This window comes from Labrus mixtus, chromosome 1, assembly GCF_963584025.1.
Source record: "Labrus mixtus chromosome 1, fLabMix1.1, whole genome shotgun sequence".
NCBI classification, from domain to species: Eukaryota; Metazoa; Chordata; class Actinopteri; order Labriformes; family Labridae; genus Labrus; species Labrus mixtus.
This window is the reverse complement of record NC_083612.1, coordinates 8,879,947-8,904,995: the sequence shown is the minus strand read 5'-3', so window position 1 is coordinate 8,904,995 and position 25,049 is coordinate 8,879,947. Positions and strand designations below refer to the sequence as shown.

The following is a 25,049-nucleotide window of genomic DNA, read 5'->3' as shown; positions in this document are numbered from 1 at the left end:
ATTTTTGGAAACTGTTCAGAAACATCTTTAGGCAGAAAGTACAGGTTTTAGATTAATTTATGTTCTTGATAGGTTTTTAGTTCACACTGTTTTGTAACTCTTTGCATCAAACACAAAAAGAAGAGCTTCAAAAAGCCAGACTTTTGATTGTTCGACTCCTTTAATGCAGGATTTGATTCTGTCTTATTCTCCTGCAGAGACGGGAGGAGTGTGTGTGAGAGCGAGTCGAGGGGGGATTTTCTAACATGATAGCAGCCTCAGTTTAAAGGGCAGCGGTCTTAGATTTCACAAGCTGCTAAATTTAACGTCCAGCCTCCCATTAAGCTGTGAGGAGTCTGTGATGTGAGCTCCTCTGTCCCCACACACCCCACTTTATACCTCTGGAGCTGTGAAAACTCTCACATTTACAGGACGACAAATACAAGCTAAACACACGACGAGTTCACAAACGAACGATGAGTACTAACGAGACAGCAAGGGAAAGAATAAACAACAACATTCATCTGAGAGACAAGAAATCAACAATAAAATACAAAATGTACTCAAAGTCAACGATTACACAAAACACATTTACAACACATCAGTCAAACTTTATTTATACAGCACCTTTCAGACAAATTCAATCACAGTTCAAAGTGCAGAAAAAGTGAAAAATTTGTTTGTAAAAATAATTGGGAGACGAATAAACACCAAGAAGAATCGAATAAACAAAAGGATGGCTGGAAAAAGTGATAAAAGACAATGAGGACTGATAAAAACTTAAGTATTTAAATAAAAGCCATAAAGTGGTAAAGTGCTACATGAAAGCCTGACATGAGTTTTAAGACTGCGTTTAAAAGTCTTCATATTCTCGGCTCCTCTGGAAGTGTTGGAGAGGAGAGAGAGGAGTCTGACAACATGTGGGACTCTGCTGACGCCTCACATGAACAAATTCAAATTTGAAAGAGATTTAGTGACATGGGAAACATACTGAACGTTTACATAGACAAAGCAAAGGTAATAAATTGAAAGAGCTAGCTGAAAATGTAACGTTGCTCCTAATATATAATACATATGTACACAGTACAACACAGTTCATCTTGTACATTCATAATGTAAATATTGCTTTATATATCTTATTAAGGTAGCCCTACTTGGTACTTATTGCTTATTTTATTATCTCTATTTTATTTCTATTCCTACTGCTGTATTGTGTGAAGAGCAATGGTAACACCGAACTTCCCCCTGGGATTAATAAAGTATTTCTGATTCTGATTCTGATGAGTACAGATAACTTGATATACAGATGACTCGACTGTATAGTTCACACTGGTTTCGAGTTGTTGGTCGCTCTTTTAACAAGCAGAAGCTAACACAGGGATACTGCAGTGTTTGCATATTTATGTTCCTCACCCAGCAGGTAGAGGAACAGAAGTTTTTGGTTGTTGTTCATCAGGTCGAGTCCTTTCTGTGTGTATGTAGTGAGTGGAAAGTAAGTGTCTCTGATGCCCTGGTGCAGTGGAGTGCAGTAAAACAGTAAAGGTTGTGTAGTTTTTTCTAGTCTTCTGACTACTCAAAGCACTTTTACACCGCAGGTCACACCTACACATTCACACACTGATGGTAGAGGCTGCTGTGTAAAGTGTTCATCAGTATCAACCAACCAATTCAGGAGCAACTTAGGGGTCTTGCCCAAACACATCGGATATGTGTGATGGCAGGAGCTGGGGATCAATCCTCTGACCTTTCTGTTGAGAGACGACTGACTCTACCACTGAGCCACAGCCGCCCCGCTTTTGAGTGCAGCGGGTGTAGAATCAAACTATTTGTCAGTCTCATTCATTCATTCATTCATTCAACCTCTGTTTATACTCGAGAGATCATTGATGGGCAAACCCTCATTTACAAAGACATCGAGTCATTACAGAATTAATTCAGAGACAGACAAATACAAGACTGCTAAAATCAACAAACTGGGGTTTTCTAAGAAGCTAAGACAATTAGTTTAGGAATAAGTAAATACAAGAGTGTAAGAAAAAATCTAAAATGTACTAAAATAATTCAGCGACTTTAAAAAAACAAATGCAGTAAATAAAACACACTTATGTTAAACAGTTACTAACAGAGGCAGGGAGGTTTAAAATCTGGTTTCAAAAATGCCAAAAAGGTCGAGGTTCATTGTTGGCTCACTGAGTCTGTATGTTGTCAAACATTTCCTCAGGTTTTGATCAGTCACAATAAATCTGATTTTCATTCATTTATTATGAAAGAGTTTAAAAATGTTGAAATGTACGGAAGCCAAAAGAGGAAAGTGTGAAAATGAATCTGCAAAGTATAAATTTGTTTTTAGTTTCTGCAGATGTCTGTGTGCTGTAGAAACAAAATTAGATGAATAAATAAATTATTCTTAAAAACACCAACATGCTGACTGTTAATTAAGAAACACATCCAATTTCAGTTGGATTGTGTAAATTTGTAAATGTACTATTTTGATTTATGTAAATGTTTTTGTACAGAGCTTTATTCACTTAAAATATCTCAAACTCTAGACTAAACTGGAAAAAGCCTTATTGAAGTCATCAAAAGGTCGATTCAAATCCCTAAAATTATCGATAAATGAGATTTGGGATTAACAAAATATTTCTGATTCTGAAATGAGTGATTGTTGACAGAACTTTTCTAATTCCCAAGTTTACACGAGGATTAAAAAAAAAGTGATGGAAATAGAATAAAACAGAAAGAAAGTCCCAGCACCAAAACAGCTGACTTCATGTTGTAAATAAAATGAAATAAAGAAACAAGTAAAGTACAGAAGAAGAATACATTTATACAATAAGTGGAATAGACAAGAGCTTCACCTGGAGACAGAGTGATTTGTGAAGATGGATTTAACTGCTTTTTTATTGCTTCCTTTTTGTGTCTGAGAATCACCTCAGTGACCCCCCCCCCCAACACAAACTCAGAGACACACACTCAGAGACACACACTCAGAGACACACACACACACACACACACACACACACACACGTACACCACACCCCTCAGAACATTGGTCACTGACACCACGGCCCCGCCCACACAGTGACTCCTTTAAAAAGTCACACCAGGCACAGGGAGTAGAAGTTACACAGACTGCTCCTTTAAACACTCAGATCTGCACACACAGCTTTGAACTGATTTCCTAAAGATCAGCTGACTTTGACAGGAGACAAAACGTTCTCCTCCGTGTCCTAAGGCTCTTGTCTCAAACTAATAGGAGACATTTTATGAATAGTTTCACATTTTTGAGTCATCAGAGGAACGTTTCTGAGGACTCTTGCTCGTCTTCATCATCTTGTTTCTTGAGGGAATCTCCTGCAGGGGACGATGGATCTGTCCGACCTTCCCTTCCCTCTCTCCTCGGCTGATGACCTTTACGATGACCCCTGCTTCAGCACCAGTGACATGAACCTCTTCGACGACCTGGACGCCCGGTTGATGCACGCCGGCCTGCTGAAGTCGGAGGACCATCTTCACCTCCATCACCAACACAACCATCACGTTCCTAACGGGGAGGAGGAGGACGAGCATGTGCGGGCCCCCGGGGGCCTCCACCAGTCGGGGCACTGCCTGCTCTGGGCCTGCAAAGCCTGCAAGAGAAAGACAACACACGAAGACCGCAGGAAAGCAGCGACCATGCGGGAAAGGCGGCGGCTCGGTAAGGTGAACGACGCCTTCGAGACCCTGAAGCGCTGCACGGCGTCCAATCCCAACCAGCGGTTGCCCAAAGTGGAGATCCTGAGAAACGCCATCAGCTACATCGAGTCCCTGCAGGCGCTGCTGAGGACGGGCCGAGACGACAGCTTCTACCCGCTGCTCGAGCACTACAGCGGAGACTCAGACGCCTCCAGCCCCCACTCCAACTGCTCCGATGGCACGGTGAGGCGAGAACAGCTGAACGGTTCATGTGGTGCCGCAGGAAATGTTTGGAATGTGTTGAGGATATTTATTTCAGACCTCAGAGCTGCAATTCGGTTTTTAAAGGAGAGAACCTTTAAAGCCATCTTAAATGAAGGCTTGAATCTTCTTTCTTTGAACTTTAAAATCAACACATATGCAACTTTTCCGTATTTAACAGCCAGTGCATTTGTGTTTTTTGTGTTTAAACCATACAAGTGCATCATTAGATTATATTCATTACATTTTTTTTTACATAAATGCTTAACCATGATCAATTATTTAAGGTCAAATATTTTAGGATGTATTTTGTTGAGAAGCTGCTTTGGAAAGTTTTCCAAAAAAAAGATCAACATCCTTTTGACCTCAGATTGTTTAGCTTTGATGCTAAATTAAAAAAAAAGGAAGACTTTCATGGACTGAAATGTCATCTTTGATTTTAAGCTAGCTGAAAAAACTCTGCAGAACAAAAAAAAATGTATATTTTTTTACAAAAAGGGACAGAAGAAATTCAAATTCTGGGCATAAAATGTTTTTAAAATGTTACAAAATGTTTCATTTTACTTTCACTTCTACTACTTTTTCTTCTTTTTCTGACTCTCTAACAACATTGTCCCCCCCCCCTAACAGAAAATGTGTGTTGAAATTGTGACTAAATGTGTCTTCTTTGACGTGTGTTTGCAGACGGATTTCATCTCTTCATGTTCGACCAAGAGTGAAAACAGCGACGGCTCTTTCTGCAGCCGGACAGACGGTCAGTTTCTCACGGTCACTCCTTCATATTTTTTTACTTTAGTATGAGTCAGTTTCATATGACCATGACTCACTTCTTAAAACCTGTTTATACAGAAATGTGTCTGCCTTCTCTTTTTATGTGACGTCCTCTTTCATTTCTTCTAAAACTTAAAAGCACTTTACAACTCCCCCCTCCCCCCCCCTCATTCACCTGCACCTGCACTCACGCCGCTCCAGGACTAACCAGGCCTGAGCACGGTTACCTCTTGTACATAACGTTGTAATATAACACATGCATGGCTTTATGTTATTGTGAAGCGTGCCTAGTTTAAAAGATTGGAGAAAAAGGAAAAATAAAGAAAGGGGCGGGCTGTTGAGTCTGCACTTCAGAGAACAGCACAGAGAACATGACAGCTACTTTTCTGCCTTTGTGGCTTATTGTGAGCCATGTTAGTCTAAAAACAGCCTGAACAGGATTTCTCCATAATGAAGGCGTTCCACGTTTTGTACCCGTGCTTGTGCTTGTGCATGAACTGTACCGTGCCTAAGCACACCTCTCTGAAGCGTGCCAAAGCCAAGGAAGTGTACGAGCTTGAGTACAGATCGGAGCACTCACTCTAGTCAAACGAACTGGACTGTCGGGGTGAAGCGTGCTTAGGCACAGTACAGATTGCCTAGTGTGAGTGCGCCCTTAAATCTGCTTATTCTTTCCTGACTTGAGCCTCCTCCAGATGAACTTCCAGCCCCTCGGTCTAAAATGATGTGACTCATTAATCTCAAACATAACCACTCTGTCCAGTTTTTTAGTTTCACTTCTCATTTGATAATTTGCACTTGAAATATCAGTTTCAGTATGATCATTGCCTCTTTTAATGTGACCTTTCCCTATGATGGCTATTAGTGGCACCTTGATATGACTCCTGAAACCATTTTATATCTTTGGCGCTTGAACTTTTTACGTTTTAAAGAGCTGAGCATAAACTAAATATCCTTTTTCTTTCTCACAGATTCCAACAAGCGGTCGCTCATTTCCAGTTTGGACTGTTTGTCCAGCATCGTAGAGCGGATCAGCACAGATCCAGCGGTGGCCCCCCAGGGCGACAGCGTGGTCCCCCTGGGCCCCGGATCTCCTCTGAACAGCCCTGTAGGCTCCAGTCCAAACAGTATCTATGAGCCTCTCTGAACCCCCCCAAACAAAGACCTCATTAAGACTTTTACCCCGAACAATTGAGTTATTTTTCTCGAGACTGTTGCTTCAGTCTTTGTACTCCAACCTGCTGATTTCCATCCACTTCAAAGAAATATTTCTCGAAGCTGCAGAAAAATAAGAAGTGAGGACCATTTTGTACATTTTGTAAATACGACACCCACACACAGACACAAGGGTTGTTGAGATTGACGTGTCATTTGTTTGTTCGTACATTATTTATGAGTGAATGCCATTTTAATAAATATTTATATATTTCCCTGTGTGTCCTCTCTGATCTGCTTCAATGATTTATTTTAAATTTCCTTGTTATAGCCTCTAAGATGAACTGACTTTTTTCCTCAAGAAAGCCTACATGCTGACATTTCTTTGAGACTGCAGACGTCTTCTTCCCAAGACATCATAAACATGTTTTTGGCCACTTGGGGCGCTGAAAACAAGCTGTTAATATGTCTGTGTACAGGTTTCTCAGTCACCCAGGTCTTGGTACATTCGAAGCCTGATCCAAAGGTAACTGGATTTAGTTGAAGATCTTGAAGAAGATTCACCTCTCACCAACTGAAGAAGCCTTTCTGTCTTCGCCTTTGGATCACTCTCTCTCTCTCTCTCTCTCTGTTTCTGGTTTCTGACTCTATCCACGGTCCTGTCTCAAAAATAGAAAAAAAAAGCCCCAAAAAGAATCCTTAAAAAAATATTAAATAAAATCAAGGCTGAGTTTATGAAAATGTTCCTGTAAAATGTTCTATAAAGTTCAGACGAGACGACTGTAGGCTAATTCATTTTAAAACATCTGTGATGTTGATGTGCTAATTAGCCTATCCATCATTACATAAAAAATACAAATTATCCATGTAGACTATAAAATGGCTAAGCCTACATCTTAAATAATTTGTTAAAATGCAGGTTTGTTAAAAAGGAAAAGTTATTTCTGACGTTTAACCCTCACCTTTACTGTTCTGTGTTGCAGTTTACTACTTGAATTGATATTGTGTCTTTACACAAAACTAGTTCATTTGAAGAGATGTATTAATGGTAGCAAAGGTATTATTCTGTTATTGTCTGAAACGGTTCTTTTTTCCAACAAACACAAGGGAGATATTTTTTTCAAAATGTCTTTATTGAAGTTAAATTCATCCAGGAAAACATTTTCACTCGAGCAGACACAGGCGCTAAGACTGTTGCCAGTTGTTGCCTTTCTTCTGGGGCTGCGGGGGGGTTCTACGGGGTCTCAGTTGCTGTGTTACCCGGGGTAAGGTGCCTCCTGCCCGGGCTCACCGTCACCTCACGAGCCGCTCACTTCCTGCGGCGGCTGGCGGCTCCCTTCTTGCTGCTGCAGAGCGCAAAGAGCAAAAACCGAGTCAGGGATTCATCGTGGATGATCGTTGATATGAAACACAGATCTTGTCAAATGTCAAGAAATGTAGAGAAACAAACCAGCTACTTTTGAAGCGACAGCGCCCTCATGTGTTCAGTCAAAGAACTTTGTTTAAACCCGGAAGCTAAATGGAATTATGTCTAACATAACAACACTGAAGTTTAGAGAATTGTACAATTAAACACAACAAAATAACCAAAAGAAATCACCTAGAGGGAGCTGTAATGAGGATTAAATCACCATGACAACCAATAAATGTAACTTTGACTTATAAGATGGTAGGCTAAGTATTCATGTAGCCTACCATTTAAAAAAGAAAAGAGTCAAATTCCTCACGTGTAAATGTAGCCTAGGTCTACTTGTCAATAAAAAACTGTTCAGATTCTGATATTTTATTTGTTTATCAGCGTGAGAGGAAGGATTCTCCACTAGATCTATGACGACATGACCAAGGTTAAGTTCTGGCTCACACTTTGCAGTTGTCAGAGTTTGAAATAGTCTCTTCTTAATTGATGAATAAAAAACATGCAGTTTATCTGAATATCTCTGTTTTTCTGTGGTTGTCAGGTGACGTAAACGCTACCTTCCTAAACTGTTTGTGCCCTGCAGGTCTCCACACCAGTCACGTGACTGACAGCTACACATGTTTTAAGTTATATTCTGTAATTAAATACAGCAGCAACATGAACAAACGTAACTGAAGTCCAGTTTCATATTCCATCGCTGTTTCACTTCTTTGCAGGAAGATCTGAGTTTATGAACATACATATTTATCACTTTATTGATAACTATGATATGTGACTTACTGTTTCTGCAGCTCGTCAATACGGTTTCTGAGAGAGATCACCTGGAAAACAAACACACGTTATCTCACCTGGACACCTTCAGGACTTTCACTCTCTCTGGTTTAAAGCGAGGAAGAAAACGCAACCTTTTTAAAAAAAACACAACAACAACAACGATTGAACTAAATCTACAAGTCTCCTTGAATTAAAGAATTATGCAAAAATGAATGTTTTATGTATGCATGTTTACTTTTCTTCTTGTACAAAGGGCAGTCTTTTAAAGTTATTTGTGGGCCTTTTTTCCATTATCGGACAGAACAGCTGATGAGAGGAAATGTTGGGAGGAGAGAGAGTGCAGCAAAGGCCCGAGGTTAGATTTGAACCCACACCAACGAGGACTATAACCTCTGTACATGCGACGCATGACATAACCTTTAGGCTATTGGTGATCCACAAAGGGCAGATTTATAGGTTTTTCTTCTTCCTGCACCTCTTCGTTCCTTGTATAGGCCAAACTGAAAAGGAGGGAGGGCTTCTACAGTGTACTTGTTGAACAGGATGAAATCAAACAAACGAATGAATGAATGAAGAAGTGGCTGTGATCTGTGCTGGCTCATTCCCCCCCGAGAAGGAAAGTGATCAGTAAAGGGAGAAGTTAGAGCTCCGATTGTAAACTGTACGGAAACTTTCTGTCTCACCAGAGGAGAAATAAATACCAGAAGCTGGAAAAAGCTGCAGTTTGAAATATACAGATGAAACTTTAGCTGCTTACTGTTTAAATAATAACACACATCTGTAATCAATGCAGAGGTGGACACATTAGAAACAGGATATAGACACAAGCTCTGATCCAGAGTTTAGTGTCACAGCAGCAGCACGCCCTCACTCACCTCATATCTCTGTCTCTTGAGCGCCTCATTGTGGTCGTATTTGATCTCCTCCAGGCTGTACAGCCACTCCCACAGCTCCTTGGCCTTATCCCTGACGAACAGAAAACAGAAAACAAGAAATAAACTAATGACCTCTCCCTGAAAGGGTCTTCATACTGTAAATGGTAGAAGAATAGAATAGAGAATAATTCTTTGTCATCTACTTTTGCAAGTGAAGGCTGAAATGTGTCTTTGACCTGCCTGTTTAAATACATGCCGTTAAATACGCAAAGTCAGACGTAAAAAACTATTAAACACACTTAAAACAACATTTACAAAAAGCTAAGGGAATAATGTCCCAACACGACCACGTCCAGTCCACTGAGTTCAAGGTGATGCCCTCATGCCGCCACTTCATACGACCCCTAAGGAAGACAAACCGCTATTCAAATCTGCCAACAGGCTACTAAATCTTGATAGTAACCACTCTGAATGAAAACGTCCTTGTATTCATCTCTCTCTCTATCGTGTCCCGTGCTCTTGGGTTTAACGATAAAGTGGATTATTCCTGAGACTTCTGCACCAGAGGTCTGTAGGTACATTCCTTGATTGTAGTCTTCAATGTGACGGCGGTTCAACCTACAATGTCTTGGTTATGTATTTATTGATTTATTACATTTGTAATACTTTTCATCTGGCCCTTGTGGGTGTCATTGCCCAAAGAGACCACATGAGGGTGTCAGCGTGCCAGTGCTCATCTTTGTCAAGTTTGTTTGTAAATGTATGCATGGTCTGCGTGGACTGTGGCGTCGACTTGCCCTCTGGGATAAATTAAGTCTAAATACATCAAAAACTGAATAAGCAGACACAGCAGAGCTGTATTTTATTTTTTATCTGTATTTGAAATTTTCCAAAAAAAAAGTAAAGGAGTAATAATTATGAGTAAAGGATGTCTTCTTTCTGTCTCTACCTGGGCAAGATGAAAATCTGGGTAATCAAGTATTCCTGATAAGCCTGTTGCACTTCCTGTTCGTAATGCACACATCTAGTTTCAAACTTCTGTCACTGGATTACTATTAGAACTAAAGAATGGTTGTGAGGGAGGATCTGATAGGATTAGTACAGTTATGATTGTTTACTTATTGGTACAGGATTTTGTCGTAAATGTGCAGCCTCTTGTTAATCTGCTACCATCTCTGTCTGTGAGTTACCTCAGCTTGTCGTCGCTGAAGTTATCAATGTTCAGGGGTTTGCATCGCTCCGACAACGTCTTCTTCTTCTTCTCTCTTTCAGTCTGCTTCTTGCCTCTCTTCTGCTCGATCTAGAGAAGTGAAAGTGCTTTAAACTCCGGGCCTTCACTTCACTTGAAAGTCAAAGAAAAACAAAAACTGAGTGATAAAAGCGGTACCCTCTGCAGGCTGCTGCTGTAGCCCGACCCCATGTTGCTCAGTGTCAACTTCTTCTTGGCCTCATCCTCAGACCTCCTGTGGGCATCGGCCTCCTCCTTCCTCAGACGCTCAGCCTGGGGATCAATCAGAAAACTCGTTATCTCACCTCCAGTCATCAAACTTATCACCTAGTTGCAGTAATGTATAAACGTACTGTATCATGTACATGCAGTCGTTGCTGAGTGTATGAGATATGAAACAAACGTTAAACTCTTAGGAGAGGTCGTTGTGACTCTTAAGTCTTGAAGTTAAGAAGTGAGTGAGTAAAAAGCTCTTTCTGTGGAGGAATACTGATGGGTATTTGGAGTCTATTATTAGAAAACAGGAGATTAGAATCAAGTAGTTTGCTGTGAATAGTTTTAGATAAAAAGCTGACAGTCCACCTCACGCCTGGCTTGTCGTTCTTTATCCTTCTCAGCGCGAATCCTCTGCTGCTCGGCTCGCTCGGCACGACGCTTGTCCTGAAAATCAAAATGAAAACGATGAAGCTGAACATCTTTGGGATTACAATAATCTTTAAAAAAACAAACCTCATCAGTAAAGTACACATGTAATTGTTAAGTGTTTGAGTGAAATCTCACAATTCTGTCCTTGAGGCCGATGAGCTCCTCCTCCTCCTTCTTCCTGCACTCAAAGTGAGCGTCGATCAGCGACTGCAGCTCCACCAGGTCTTTGTTCTGACGTTTCTTTTGAATGTCCTGCAGGAGGTTCACAGGAGGTCAATAACAAAGAGGCAGAGGAGTGGAAACAAAGACATACACTGCTGTCTAATTGCAGCCCATTGAATTGCAGTTTAACAGATCAGAAGATGCTCTGGGATTTTCTTTCCAACGCTCCTCTTTTGACTCGTCCTTTACCAGGGTGAGGAAAACAACTTTGATGTGTTTTTTGGGGGAGTAGCTGAAGAAACTTTAAATTGGTGACCTTTAAAATCTTATACCCTTGCTGGTTTCATGAACATGAAAAAAAAAAGCCTTATCAAAGTAAAATTGGTTTCATAAAACGCCCCAGGTCCCTTTAATTCTAAATCACACATCATGTAAAATAAGAGCATTAACAAACACTTTGTTTTCTGCACTGACAAGTTACAGTTCTTCCATCTGAAAGATCACAGTCTATAGTCTGATGTCTGAATTACGCTTTACAATGACTTTTTGTTTTTGCATTTTATCTATGGACAGACTTGACAAAAAATAAGATGCAACTTCAAACACAGATATTAGGATTATGGGTCTCTCTGTTCCTTTGTGAAGCACTTTGGGCCGCATGTTTTTATGTATGAAAGTCTTGTAAGTATTAAGGGGCTTGGACAGAGCCTCTGCATGAAATTTGTGTTTCCATGAAAAAAACAAATGAGTTGACTTACATCAAAGTCCACTTTGTCACCCTCAGGGATCTTTGGAGCAGTGGGTCTGTAAAAGGGAAACAGCATTAAAATTAGAACAAAAACAAACTTTAAAGTACTACTTTGACAGTGTTTTTGAACATATATTTGGGTAACCTGAGTGTCTACTGACCCACAAAATGTGAAATAAACCACGTTTCAAATTTGCTCACCTTGTGACATCACAGTGGGATTCTGATATCTCCACCCATGGACTCCACCCCCAGCCAAGAACAAAACTTTTACACAGTTCTGCCATTTTTATTCTCGCTACAGAGGAGTGATGTCTACCGGGAAAACTCCGGGGGGCTCATTTAAAGAGACACACACACCAAAACGGAGCGTTCTGAGAGAGCTGGTTTATACAGGGTCACAAACCTCCTCTGGCGCTTGATTCATGTTATATTTTGACCAAAGTACAACACAGATGTTTCATTTAGACCACAGGGGGACTGTTTGAAAAGGTGGAGAAGGGGGATGATATGTCCTCTTTAAAATAAAAGTGTCCCTAATTAGCCTGTTGCACTTCCTGTTAGTAATGCACACATATAATTTCAAACTTCTGTCACTGGATTACTGCTAGAATTGAAATGTGAAAACATGGATGCAAAGATTTCACAGGTGAAAGAAAATAAAAGTACTCACTTGAACTTTGGCTTCTCCTCTGAGTTTTCAGCATCAAAACAGCAAAGAGAGAAAAGAGAGATAAAAAACAGTTAGTTACATAACCATGGTGGGATGCAGTCTGCTGGTTAATCGGGGTGGGGGATCCATTCGGACAGACTGAGATACATCTGAGGGCTGCAGGTTGGTTCACACCTCCAGTAGATAATATCATTTCAGTGAGTCTCAATACAGCAACACCTTCTTTCTTTTTATCACCAGTGGGCCTGATTGAAGTGTGTTAGCCTCAGTTTGAAATGCAGTGAGTACCTATTTCAACCTGACTTTTCTTTCTATTAAAGAAATGTTAATTTGTTGTGAATTAGTACGTAAATCAAACCAACATCGTTTGAGAAATCTGAAGTGGGATGAGTACGGTGTGTGTCATAAATCACCGCATGGTCGAAGTTTCTGAACATTATTTGGGACACACTTTCACTACGGGAAGTTGGAGGATGTAACTACTGTTAATCAGTGTGCAAGGTAACAACACAGCTAGGATTTGATACATAATAATCAAGTCTGTGATTAGCATTTTATAGGACCTTCACAGTAAAAAAAAAAAAAAACAGACAACACGGGAGAAAAACGCAGGCAAAGCGACAGCGACTCAGCAGGAAATACAAACTACCATCTTGATCTCCATCGTCCCCTGGCAGGACACATTCATGCAAAAAAGAGAAGAAGCAGAGATAAGCAGTGGGGCCTGAATCAGCATGACTCAGCATTTTTTTTTTTTTAAGTCTACGCCCTGGTCCTCAGCATCGTCTCTGTGGGACAGCTGACCGAAGCACACTTTGAATTCTGCCTTTCTCTCAGGGGAGATGTATGAAATGAACATACCTAAATAAAGTATTCATGAAAGAGTCCCTGTTCAAAAGGTAAACAGACACAGGTCCAAATCAGAAGAACAGAGAAGAATTCAAATGGACATACCTTCCTCTTCATAGGCGTCTGCATGCAGCAAGCGTCCAAAGCAAGAGCAGAACAGAAATCATTAGAGGGCGCACTGGGCAGCTTGTTCCTGTCCTCTTTATGCTGCACAGCTTATCAAGCACATTTACCAGATTGGGGTTTTCTTAATTAATCTTAATTTACAGGCAGCGGCAGTCACTGCAGCAGTCCCATTTCTACATGTATCCTGTCATTGGAATAGTGTAACTTGGTCCAAGTGCTCAGGCTGTTTTAGGGCCGTATCTAGACCATAAGGGAAATTGTTTAACAGTTAACAACAAGTGAACAACCTTTTCATCTTCTAAAGAATTGTTTTACTCTCTAATCTTGCAGGTTAATCTTACAAAGCGTGTATAAATAAAGAAAAACAGTTGTGTGAACCAGGCTGTAAACATGTTCATTGCTGATGTAAAACTGGACAATTTAATATGGTTGTTAATGGGGATTTCATGGCTTTTGCAGCCATCCTCTTGTGGACACCCTGACGCATTTGGCTTCATTTTTCTACACCAAAGTTGCTGCTTGGTTTTAACAGATGGCTGTCAACCAATAAGTCTGATTCAAGGTTCATTTTTCTTTTAATAATTATTTTTCGTTTTTTTTATGCATTTATCGTCGAGACAGGGCGGTGGATAGAGTCAGAAATCAGCAAAGAGAAAGTGGGGAATTACATGCGGGAAAGGAGCCACAGGTAGGATTTGAAAACCGGGCCACTCGCTGCGAGGACCACAGCCTCTGTACACGGTGCGTGTGAATTAACCTCTAGGTCACCGGCGCCCCGTTCTGCTCAAGGTTTCTGCCTGTTTAACTTTCCTCTGTTCTAATTCTTTCTTTTTTAAACAGTTAGTTTATTTGGGCTTTTTATACCTTAATTTAGAGAAAGGACAGTAAGAAATCGGGGAGCCACAGGTCGGGCTCGAACCCGGGCCGCCTGCCTGGGGGACCGCAGTCTCCGCACAAGGGGTGCACGCATCATGCCACCAGCACACCCACACTGTTTGAAATTTAATATTAAATTTAAAACGTCAAGGTGCTCTATCTATTGTCATGACTGAGATTTTGTTGGGATTTGGCACAATTTAGATAAAGATTGAGCTTAACTTGGTTTCACTAAAACTGCTTAAGCAGCAAAAACCAAACATTAGTTGAGCGAGCTTAAAGTGAAGCCTGGGACGTCTGCAGCGACTCCGTCTGTGTGACAGTTTGCTCTGATCGTTTAAATATTAATAAATGGTTTGCATCAAAACACCCAAATGTAAATGCTTTAGAGCCAGTCTCACAAATGATCTACACATGGACATAAAGACATTAAACATAGACTGAAGGGAGGCAAAAACAGTTTTTACATGACTGAAATTACCCATCATCCTTTGCTCCTCGGCCTTCAAGACTAACACAAAAGGTTTGCAAAAAAATGCAAACAACAAAAAGAGACATAAAAATGTATTGAAGGCAGCGGATGAGGCGAAGTAGCTTCTTCATGTAAAGGCAGCTGATTTTCTTTTTTTCTCCCCTTCACTATTTAAATGCACGGCTCATATTCAGAACACACACGACACTGAGCAATAATGCTGCAAACAGGACAAAATGTTCGGCTTTGACTGCACGTCAGCTAACACTGATGGGGATGTGAAGTGATAACTGTGAACATTTTATGAAGCAAAGCCCAAATGTTTGCTGTGGAGCACTTTGAAAATAAACAATCAGGTGTTTTTTTTGGCTCCTCGAGGAGAACGAAAACACCAAAGTGCACTTTAGGGTTCTAAGTCTAAAGTGCAACACACACTGGCTTTGTCATGCCACGCTCATCTAGGAAGCCAATGTGTGTGGGAGAGTTGTCGGCGTTGATGATGGGGAGTATGAAATATCCCGACGTTGATGCTGCAGGTGTGCACTCTTACATTGAAAAACAGGATATACACTGATGGTGTGTGTAGATCAAACTTGGCGGCAATGTTTGTGACACAATACTACTCCTGCAGTCTTCAGCAGGGGAGCTATAAAGATTAAATTTGTTGTAGGGAGGGTAAAGAAGAAAGTAAGAGGAGACATACATTACTAAAAACATTTAGTCGATGTCTGATAAGAAAACATGGAGAAAACAAATGCACCAAGGAGAAGACACAATTACTGCCTTCTCCTTGGCTTTCAAGAATTATTTTCCACTAATATAATTACTGAAGAGATCAAAATGATTTCTACCATGTTTTGAATTTAAACAGTTTAAATCTTTGACTTATTTTTTTTCAGTATTTGAGTTAAGAGTATTCTTATAGGTAAAATGGAGAATCAAATCGTAGACGTAATGTGAGAAACTGAAACATGTCTACTTGTCCTTTGGGTGGGGTGTGTTTTAAAGCATGTTGATGTCGACAGGCTGCTCTGAATGTCCTGCAGGAGAAGGGTGAACGCAGTGCCCATGCCACGTACCTTCCTCGTCATGAACCACCCGCTGCACTTCCTCTGGCTCTGGCTCTGGCTCTGGTTCAGGTTCAGGCTCTGCCTCTACCTGGGCCTCCGCCTCAGGGGCTACTTCTACTTCTACTAGCTCCTCCTGGGCTACGGGCACGCAGCATGCACCAAACCGCCGGGAAGAGGGAGGATGTCGGAGAGGCCGTTAATGAAGACCACAGACATGACAGAGCCATTAGAAACCAAAAGTGAGAGATTACTGTAGTTACAGACAGGATGGATGGATGAGCGAGGGACAGAGCTTCTGGAGAGAGAGAAACACATGATGATGAGAGAGAGAGTCAGTTGACCTTTCGCACAGAAGCCATATCGAACTGTTGAGGAGGTAAACTTCCTGAAGTGAACATATTTGTGTGATGTTTGATATAAAAGATTAAATCAGTAAGATATCTCCTGAATGAAATGATAAAGGGAGCTTACTTTATGATCAGACATTCAGGAAACATGCTGTGTTGAAGTGCTGGCTTCTCTGACAACAATGCAGCAGCCAGCATGTCCTCCTTCTAACTTTAGATTCTGGTCCTGAATGGTTTGTTTTTATTTTGGTCAGAGAAGGAAGGCGGTTTTTAAGGCACACACATGGCAGTTTTGCCCCTCACTTTACCAGGCCAACAGCAAACCAAACCAGGAGTTGCAGCGATGGAATTGGGCAAGAGAAGTGGTTCAGATAGAAGTGATTGTACCCGACCTAAAAAGCCTCTGCATGTTTCTAATAAGCTCCACGAGCAGAAACGTGCTCAAACTAGGATCAATATTGGAGATGCTTTTGAAAAATGGAGAGAGGTTAGAACGCAGAAAGGTTTACAGACCGATGCAGAGCTGGATAAACACTGAAGCTTCAGTGTCCACCACATGGTGACCTGTGTGAACATCGACTCTAGAGAGGAGGGCGCGGGGGGAGACAGCGCTCTATAATGTTTAGATTTTAGTCTGCAGTACCCACTTTAACCACTAGGTGACAGAGTTACATATTGCTCCTTTAAAGTGAAATGAGGCAGTGGCTAGGGAGACGCTGCAGTGCCTCAAGGGACAAAATAGTACATGATTATGGGATTAAAATAAAGTAAAGCATTAATTTCAGACCTTATTAATGTTACAATTCTGGGAGCCCTATTGTTTTCTGTATGTTTGTTCCTTTTTGAAGCACTTTGGACGGCATGGTTGTATGAAAGCTGCTTTATAAATAAAGTTGAGTTGAGGTGACTTGAGTCTCTGCTTAGTGAAATGTCGTCTCTTTTCTGCTGGTATGATCGATTAACAATGATTCATGTATAAGTTACTCCAGTTTGATATCAAGGTATAGCTCTCCACCCCCACTGTTATAAATATGGCCGTTGTGTGAATGAGGTCAATGACAGTTGCCATTGATGTTTGACATTTACAGATGACAATGTAAACATGTCACATGCCAAGAAAATGAATGTGGGAAGAGCCAAAAAGCTCTTTCACATTATTTTCTAAACCATGTGATTCAAGAGATCACTCAGTCTGTGAAAGTCACCCTTAACTTCAAAGTGTTTGACCGACAGCTGGAGGTTAGCTCGCTAGCTAGCTTCATCCCTTCCAAGAATCTAATAGCCTACTTTTCAAGAACATAATTAGCTAAAACTTACAATTAAGGCATACATATTCCATAAAGATATTTATATCTCTAATCAGATGATTCAAGAGATTACAAGAGGTTTCACAGTTCCACTTTGCATTACAGATATCCTGCTATGACTCAAACTAAATCTGTAAAGATGTACTTGGAAAAAGTCAAACACTTTAACTTAAGCGTGAGATCGGGTAGCTGACAAATTAGTGCAATGAACAGAGGTGTTAAATGTCGAATCGATTCAGTCGTCTTTACCTTCCTCCTCTTCAGTTTTGGAAGAACCCGTCAGCAGGTGGGACAACAGAAACATGGTGTTATTTCATAATTTATCTGTTCTTCAAGCAGACATTTGCTTTAAATGTCCGCTCAAGTTGTGTTGTTATGGACTTATAATTAATGAAAATTCATAGATCACAGAACACGTTTTCAGTTGCATGCAAAATAATCAGTAAAAAGCAGAATTCATCATGTGTTCATCATGTGTAAGATACAGTTTGATATTTTATTCTGAAATATCACAATCGTATAATATAAGTAAAAGTAAATGAAAGCAACGTCCATTGCTGTGAGTTCATTTATCGATACAACCACTCAGGTAATACAACATACAGGAGAACAGAGCTCATCTTTTTGGGGCAAAGTTCACCTCCAAGTCTGTAAACACAAAGCCTCTCATGAGTAGAGAGGGAACAGTGAAGCTGAGCAATAATAATAAAAAAAAGACTTTAAACCAGGGGCAGCTGGTGCATTGTTCTCCAGAGTCTGCACAATTTCTCACATAAGGACCAGGATGTTAATTTTTAGGGTTAGCTCGATGCTAAAACATACTGGAAAATGCCTTTGACTGGCTTCCAGAATTAGCGTTGAGATAATTAGGAATAGCCCTGTGATTGGCTGGCAAATTATAGTCCAGGGTGCACCCCGCCTCTCACCCAACGACAGCTGGGATCGGCTCCAGCACGCCAACGACCCATAACGGGAATAGTGGTAAAAAGATAATGGATGGATGGATAATTAGGAATATCTATTTAACTTAACATACTCAAAAAACAAACACCATAAGTATTTGTACTTACAGGAGAATGTTTCCTAAACTCTGTGGAGACAAACTTTAAAAAAAATAAAATGCTGACTCATGCTAGTCTAGTCTGCTGCTCTGATCCAGTGACACTGCATGAGTCGCTCTTTATGTCTCGGTTCATGGGACTTGTCCCTCTGTTGCCTCCTTTTGGATGCGCCCATCTCTTGAATGAAAGAGTGTGCAACTTGTAAATGTAAAGCCTTAATTGAAAATTTGAAAAAGAAATCTAGTTAAGTTCTGTCATTCTCCTTGTAGGGAGTGGGTGTGCTGTAGCGCCCTCTATTGACCAGCTACCACTGGTTTAAAATCATATACAGTATGTGATTAGTGGAACAGAAGCCCTAAGCACACTGTACATACAGCTACACATTTTATTTGACTCTGTTTTCCCGTTATAACGAGTCATTTCCAACCTTTTTTTCTGTTGTTATCTGAAGATAAGCTTATTTTGTGAGGTAAGAAGTTTATTTGTCAAGATCTCAAGACCATGAATCACCTTGTTATCATGAAAAACCAGCACTGTAATTAAGAATTAACAAGATAAATAACTTGAGATCTCGAGAAAACCATCGTAATTTACTCGTTATTACAGGAAAATAAAATAAAGTTACCTATTTCTTGTTTTATAAAACTTTTATCAGTGAAACAAACTGAGTGATTGTCACTTACCCTCCAGCTGATCCCTGTAATATGAAAGAAACGAACCATTAAAAAGAGTCCCAGTCACATCAGTCCATTTTGATAAGTAAAAAAAACATGAGACAGCAGTGCGTGTGGGTACTGACAGTGTGGGATTCACTTACACTTCCTCAGTGTCAGACATGGTGACAGTCGACTTCACACCTGGGAGAAAAAGACAAAGAGCTTGGTGTGTTGACACATGGTTGAAATAGTTGAACAGAGACTGTATGGATATGAAAAGGTCATGAGTTTGATCCCAACAGAGACAGCCGTCCTGCTGCAGAAATACCAACAACTCCTCCCTTGGTTTATTTTTGTTAAGCTGCGAATCTGTTTCAATGATAAAAATTATGTGACAATATGGAGGCCAGTCAAAGCTGTAAAGAAAATAAGCTTATGAGCTTTCTTTCCAGTTGAGCAGATTGATACACTTAATATGACGCTATTAAACTATGGAGCCCTGGTTTTATTTTGAAGCCGTAGCTAGCAAACATGATCCTGGTAAATGTGGAGCTAGCCAGTTAATATCAAGCTATAGCTTTTAAATATGAAGCAACTGCCAATAAATGTAAAGTTATAGCTACCAAATGTGGAGGTATATCTTTAAAAAAAGAAGCTTCTGCTAATGTAAAGCTATACCTAAAAAAATAAAAAAAAACATGGGGCTGAAAATAATAAGCTGAAGTCTGTTAACATAAAGGCTGCTAGTAGCCGGTAAGCTAACAGCCTGTCCTAACAGCACGCGGTGCGAGCTTCAGCGGCAAAATCAGTCTGTTTCTATGGTTACCATTTGAGTGTCCAAGTTAGTCACAGCTATTAAGTATGGGGGTACAGTTGTGAAAAAAAAGCTTCTGATGGTCCATAAGAAGCTTCAGTTAAAAACATCAGAAACATTTAGCTGAATCTGGTTAGCTGAAGCCTGCTAGCTGGAGCTCTAGCCGGTTAGCTAAGTAGCCTAGGCTATCAGTATTTGAGACGGTATGCAAGGTTCTGTCCGAATAACAAAACAAACCACCAGCACCTCTGCAGCTCTCTCCTTAATGTGGTATTTAACTTAATTTGATTACTTCACACAAATGTAGCCTATGTGTTAAAACAAAATGTTGGGCTCAAAGGGAAATGTCAGCATTCGTTGCCTGGCAACCCAAAGGTAAGAACGATAGCCTGCATCATGATGAGATAGTAAATAATCATTAAAGGACAATGTGTTATGTACCGGTAAGGGATTTTTTTTTTTATTAAACTATCGACAGAACTAGAGTGTTTGCATTTCATCGTTGTGCTAAGCTAAGCTAATTGCCTCCAGGGTTTAGCTTCATAATTTGCTTACAAACATAAGAGTGGTAGCCTGGCTAACTCTCAGCCAGTAAATGTAACAGGCATAGTTGTAGGCTTAACTAAAAAATTAGTTAAATCAAATTTTTTATGAAAAGAAAACATGAGTTTGCTAAGATTTCAAAGTTATAAAATGAAGTTGTAGGCTATCAAAGAGCTAAATACAAAAGTTCCTCTTCGATATGTGATAAAATGTTCAAACGCTCATTTTCCACCGTCTATTACTGCGTTCATTTTGGAGTTTACGATACGATATGATACATTTATTGTCCCCTTTTAACGACATGAACGGCAGCGGCAAGTAATGCATCAATATTTAGGTGATATGACTGATGACCGTGCTGTGATTAGGATCGTTTGGGTTAAAAAAAGAAGAGAAAGAAATTTAATTCTTCCTTCTATTGGGGGAAAGAATCCTCTGGGACATCGTCATCATTTATTTATATAAATCCTCAGAAAACACAATGAGGGAGAAGCGTAGTTTCCAGTAGTGCCGAGGTACAGACAACAATAGAGAAGAGGCAAAATACAAATAAAAAAGAGGGTTTGGTTGCAGCGGGGGAATTTAATCATGTACAATTATTATTTTCAATTTTGAAATGCTTCACATAGCTTATTATTTCCACATCATGAGAATTCAGATTTCTGTACCTCTACTTAGATTTTTAAAGCAGGACTTTTACTTGTTTCAGTCGTAGCATGAATCTAAATACCTCAGTACTTCTTCCGTCTCCGGCCTCTTAAGAGATGATTAAGTTGCAGCACATTGAGTCTGTCCTCACTGAAGCATTATCACACTCGGCCCGATTGACTCATCCAGAGTGTTTACTCAGCTGGTCACGAGGTGTGATCTGCTTTACAAGAAACATTCTTTTCTTTTTTTTTTCACACGTCAGAATCCGATCCCAGACCGCTGAATATAAAACCTCATTATCACTTATGTCATGAGAGCCATTTTTAGCTCGGAGAACATTTAATGCTTCTTGTTCTTGCTCTCACTTTGACTGTTCACATTTCTGGTGGTCTGCAGACCACCCAAACTCAGCTCCGATGACTCAGAGTGAACGTAGAGGTGATTCAACATTTAAGTTATAGTCCTCCACCCAACAAAAGAGTTTACTGTATGATCATCCACACTGAAAGTTTTTAGGTAACACTTTAAATTAAGGTCACAATATTCACCATAGCTGCGTATTAGCATGCTAATTAGTAGCATACTGGCTGCTTATTAGTTATTGGTAAGTTAGGTATTGTGATGGAATTACCGTATCTATTTTTCCTACTTCAGTCAGAGTTGAAAGAGTGAGCTGTGACTAGGCCAAGTACTCATATCTGCAATGTTTGGTAGACTTAGTGTTAAGTTTTAGGATATCTTTCTCTTTATTTTTTTTTGTGGTGGTCACATACAAAAAAAATGGTAAATGGACTTGAACTTGTATAACACTTTTACACTGCATGTCACACACTGATGGTAGAGGCTGCTGTGTAAAGTGACCATCAGAAGTAACTAATCCCATTCATAAAAATTCATACACAGTTGATGAAGCAGCAAGAGAAATTTGGGGTTAAGTGTCTTGCCGAAGGACACATCGTATATGTTGCTGCAGACCCCGACCTTCTGGTTGAGAGACGACCGACTCTACCAACTGAGCCACAGCCGTTGTATTGCTAGAGTATGCTAATGATCCCTAATGCATCATCGAGCCCCACATTTCGGGCCAGACTATGACAAACCTGAGTCTAAAAGAGATTTAAAAAAAAAAACATTTGAACGGTCTAAAATAATTCAGTCAAAAATATTTCTCTGTTTTTTTCACATGTAGGCTACAAGTGTTAAGAGACCAATTTCTCATTTTGCTTTACGCTCACTTTAGGGCGGCACACTAAAACGACTTTTCAACCTCAGGCATACGCCATAAAGAAACAAAATGTCTCTTTTAACTAAGCCTGCTGTACTGGATTCAACACCAGCCTTCACAGTTCATAAAAAAAGATTCCTTTTACTTTATAAGGAAAATTCCTCTTTAACCAGCCTGAGTGTGAAAATGTTCCCGCAGGCCTTTAAAAGCTCAGCTGAAGCCTTCAAATCATCCTTTATAAAGTCCCAAGAACAGATCGCTTTGATTCGACGTGAGGATTTCTGCTCTTTGTGTATTCTATATACGAGTGATTTGATAAATATAAAGTGTCTTTGGATGACTCCTTCACACTTTGCTGTGGGCACAGCTGCAGAGGACTCGAGGATTAGTCCTGGATCATATTTCTCCCCATCAGCTGAGGAACAGTGTCCAAATAGCTGCTTTAATCCCCCCCGGCTTGGTCCGGCGGGAGGATCTCAGCGCTCATGCAGCCAATCAGCATCCCTGTCCAACAAATGGGCCCTTTGATCGACTCACAGCTGACAGCGACCTCACCTCTGTGTGTCCAGCACTCGCTCAGTACATACCGACACTTCAGCACTCAGTTGTATATTTAGTGGAAGGACACTTAATTTCTTCAGTGTGAGAGCACAGGATGCTGAGAAGGGTTTCTGAGTCTTTTCTGAAACTAAAACTCGAAACTGAAAGACTGAATACACAGGTGACACTGCAGAGGAACAGCACATCCCGAGCCAATCAAAAAGCAGATTTAGATTGAGGCATGTGGGGAATGTATAGGCCGATCACATCAGTCAGACGTACAGAGACAAAGTGGAGGCTGTGTGAAGGATGTGCATTCTGCCTCTGAGAGTTAACAGATCTTACGCATCATCACCATCTCAAAACTTCACATCTTTAATCCGTCGGCCTGGACTTAAGGTCAGCTATGACGGCGTATCAGTTTAAAGTTCAACAGGCTGACAAGACTCTTCCTTTGGGTGTATAATATATTTGATACTATTTTAAAAAAAATTACAAATAATGAGAAAAAAATTAGCGAACGGCTGAATTTAAGACAAAAATCTGCTCATGTTAAAGCAGCACCATGAAGACTGTGAACATGCATGTGTCTCGTGTTTGTGTAGATTTAGACATTTACATCACATTTACAATAAAGAAATTAAACAATTGAATAGGATTTGCTGATTTTCTGCTGGAAATACAGTATATGGAAGAATACAGGAAAAACTAAAGTGTGACTTGGGTTATAAGCTTTGGTTTGTCAAGAATTGGGATTTTTTTCAGGCATAGGAGCGCAGCAAAGCTTTTGTGTTTAAGTTGTTGTTTTTGGGGGTTTGGATGTAGCGTACCCGTCTCTGAGTATTTCCAAGTTAGCTACCAGAAATCTACCAGAACATGATCTTTTGACAATTCAAGTGAGTTGCAATGCAAAAGTTGGAAGTACATCTTAGTACACCAGAGTTACTGGACTAATTTAAGACACCGCATTGGAGAAACTGTCCGAAACTAAAATAAAGGGATGGAGAATGTACAAGTGAAATGTCCTATGTAGCTGCATGTCACAGCTTCCTTAAGAATAAGCTCAGAAATGGAGGTGGAAGTGCGAAAGTTTGCTTATTTTGAAGTAGATGTTTCGAGGGTGATGGGACTAATTTAAGACACTGTGTGGAAAAAAAACCTGTCAGAAACTAAAATAAAGGAATGGAAAACACTGGAGTTAAATATCCTGTAGCTGTAATTCTGAGCTTTCTTAAGGATCTGCTCAGAGATCGAACATCAGAGAAATGCAAACCCCTGGTAGTTCACGTAACATTTGGCAGAACCAAACGTCTTAACTTCACACCTTCACTTACTTCCCTCTGACACTTTGAACCTTTTACTCCATCTTCAAGGATAATTTACGTTCCTTCAAAGGTTCACATGTTCAAGTTGTCATTTTTATTTAAAAGCTAATGACCTGATTACACAAAGTGACAATTTTATTGACCTGTAAAACGGATCTGGTCTGAAGAAACTAGAGCCCTGCTCCTTAGACAGACTGTTAACAGCCCCCAACATAAACGGCACACGTCTGACACGCGGCAGAACGTGTCCGTCTGTCTGATCAGTCCCTCCTGAGGTTTCACTGTGGGACACTCTCTCTTATATCACACCTGAGAGTTTTGTCTCCTGCAGCGCACTAACACAATAAACCAGCAGCTCTTTTTCTTGGAAGGTGAAACAGAGAAACAGAAACATGTAGTTTAGTGTCGACGAGGTGTTTTTCTGTGTGTGTGTGTGTGTGTGTGTGTGTGTGTGTGTGTGTGTGTGTGTGTGTGTGTGTGTGTGTGTGTCAGTCAGCGGTGGTCTTACCTCAGAAGGGACAAGAAGCTCCTCTGGCGATGAAGATGACGGTCTGTAAGAATCTTCAGGCTCGGCTCAGAGAATAAGTCCTTGTGTTATACTGATACTTGAGCTCATCAGGCCCTTATTGGCTGCAGGATGACAGCGAGGTGTGTGTATGTGTGTGTGTGTGTTGTATGTATGTTTATGTTAGGAATAGATGGAGGGGGGGGGGGGGCGGGGAGGATGAGGATGAGGAGGGGGGGTGGGGGGGGGGGGGGGGGGGTGACAGTCATGACCCTGGAGAAGGAGATGGATGAAATACTGCGGATGGAAGAGGAGGGCT

At 40.5% G+C, this 25,049-nt stretch overlaps 2 protein-coding genes and 1 long non-coding RNA gene across 6 annotated transcripts; 2 read left to right on the top strand and 1 right to left on the bottom strand.

Annotated features, from left to right (window-relative positions):
• Positions 1-2,950: 2,950 nt before the first annotated feature.
• On the top strand, positions 2,951-6,122 carry LOC132988485 (myoblast determination protein 1 homolog). Its single transcript, XM_061055958.1, has 3 exons — positions 2,951-3,897; positions 4,600-4,669; positions 5,658-6,122. The coding sequence occupies exons 1-3, from the start codon at positions 3,346-3,348 to the stop codon at positions 5,831-5,833; spliced, it is 798 nt and encodes a 265-aa protein (XP_060911941.1). The 5' UTR covers positions 2,951-3,345; the 3' UTR covers positions 5,834-6,122.
• On the top strand, positions 4,677-5,651 carry LOC132988570 (uncharacterized). Its single transcript, XR_009675829.1, has 3 exons — positions 4,677-4,794; positions 5,143-5,234; positions 5,450-5,651. It is a non-coding gene; the product is annotated as an uncharacterized LOC132988570 (long non-coding RNA).
• An 831-nt stretch (positions 6,123-6,953) lies between the features above and the next one.
• LOC132988260 (troponin T, fast skeletal muscle-like) lies at positions 6,954-24,874 on the bottom strand. Of its 4 annotated transcripts, XM_061055668.1 has the most exons (15): positions 24,734-24,874; positions 19,289-19,328; positions 19,155-19,168; positions 15,766-15,894; positions 13,318-13,335; positions 13,013-13,033; positions 12,364-12,382; positions 11,701-11,746; positions 10,916-11,032; positions 10,718-10,795; positions 10,295-10,408; positions 10,098-10,207; positions 8,908-8,998; positions 8,039-8,079; positions 6,954-7,187 (listed from the first exon to the last, which is right to left on the bottom strand). In XM_061055668.1, the coding sequence occupies exons 2-15, from the start codon at positions 19,306-19,308 to the stop codon at positions 7,151-7,153; spliced, it is 855 nt and encodes a 284-aa protein (XP_060911651.1). In that variant the 5' UTR covers positions 19,309-19,328; positions 24,734-24,874; the 3' UTR covers positions 6,954-7,150. The 4 variants fall into 4 exon arrangements, with proteins under 4 accessions (XP_060911651.1, XP_060911565.1, XP_060911733.1 ...); XM_061055582.1 differs by lacking the exons at positions 19,155-19,168; positions 19,289-19,328; positions 24,734-24,874 and adding an exon at positions 17,660-17,729; XM_061055750.1 differs by lacking the exons at positions 13,013-13,033; positions 19,155-19,168; positions 19,289-19,328; positions 24,734-24,874 and adding an exon at positions 17,660-17,729.
• Between the last annotated feature and the right edge of the window lie 175 nt (positions 24,875-25,049).

Bases quoted from the DNA above. Each gene is read 5' to 3' on its own strand.
- LOC132988260 (XM_061055582.1), bottom strand. From the start codon at position 17,714: ATGTTTCTGTTGTCCCACCTGCTGACGGGTTCTTCCAAAACTGAAGAG. The intron at 11,033-11,700 runs GTAAGTCAACTC...AACCTCCTGCAG, and splicing joins GTGACAAAGTGGACTTTGAT to GACATTCAAAAGAAACGTCA. The intron at 10,208-10,294 runs GTACCGCTTTTA...TCACTTCTCTAG, and splicing joins ACAGCAGCAGCCTGCAGAGG to ATCGAGCAGAAGAGAGGCAA.
- LOC132988485 (XM_061055958.1), top strand. From the start codon at position 3,346: ATGGATCTGTCCGACCTTCCCTTCCCTCTCTCCTCGGCTGATGACCTT. The intron at 3,898-4,599 runs GTGAGGCGAGAA...GTGTGTTTGCAG, and splicing joins CCAACTGCTCCGATGGCACG to ACGGATTTCATCTCTTCATG. The intron at 4,670-5,657 runs GTCAGTTTCTCA...TCTTTCTCACAG, and splicing joins TTTCTGCAGCCGGACAGACG to ATTCCAACAAGCGGTCGCTC.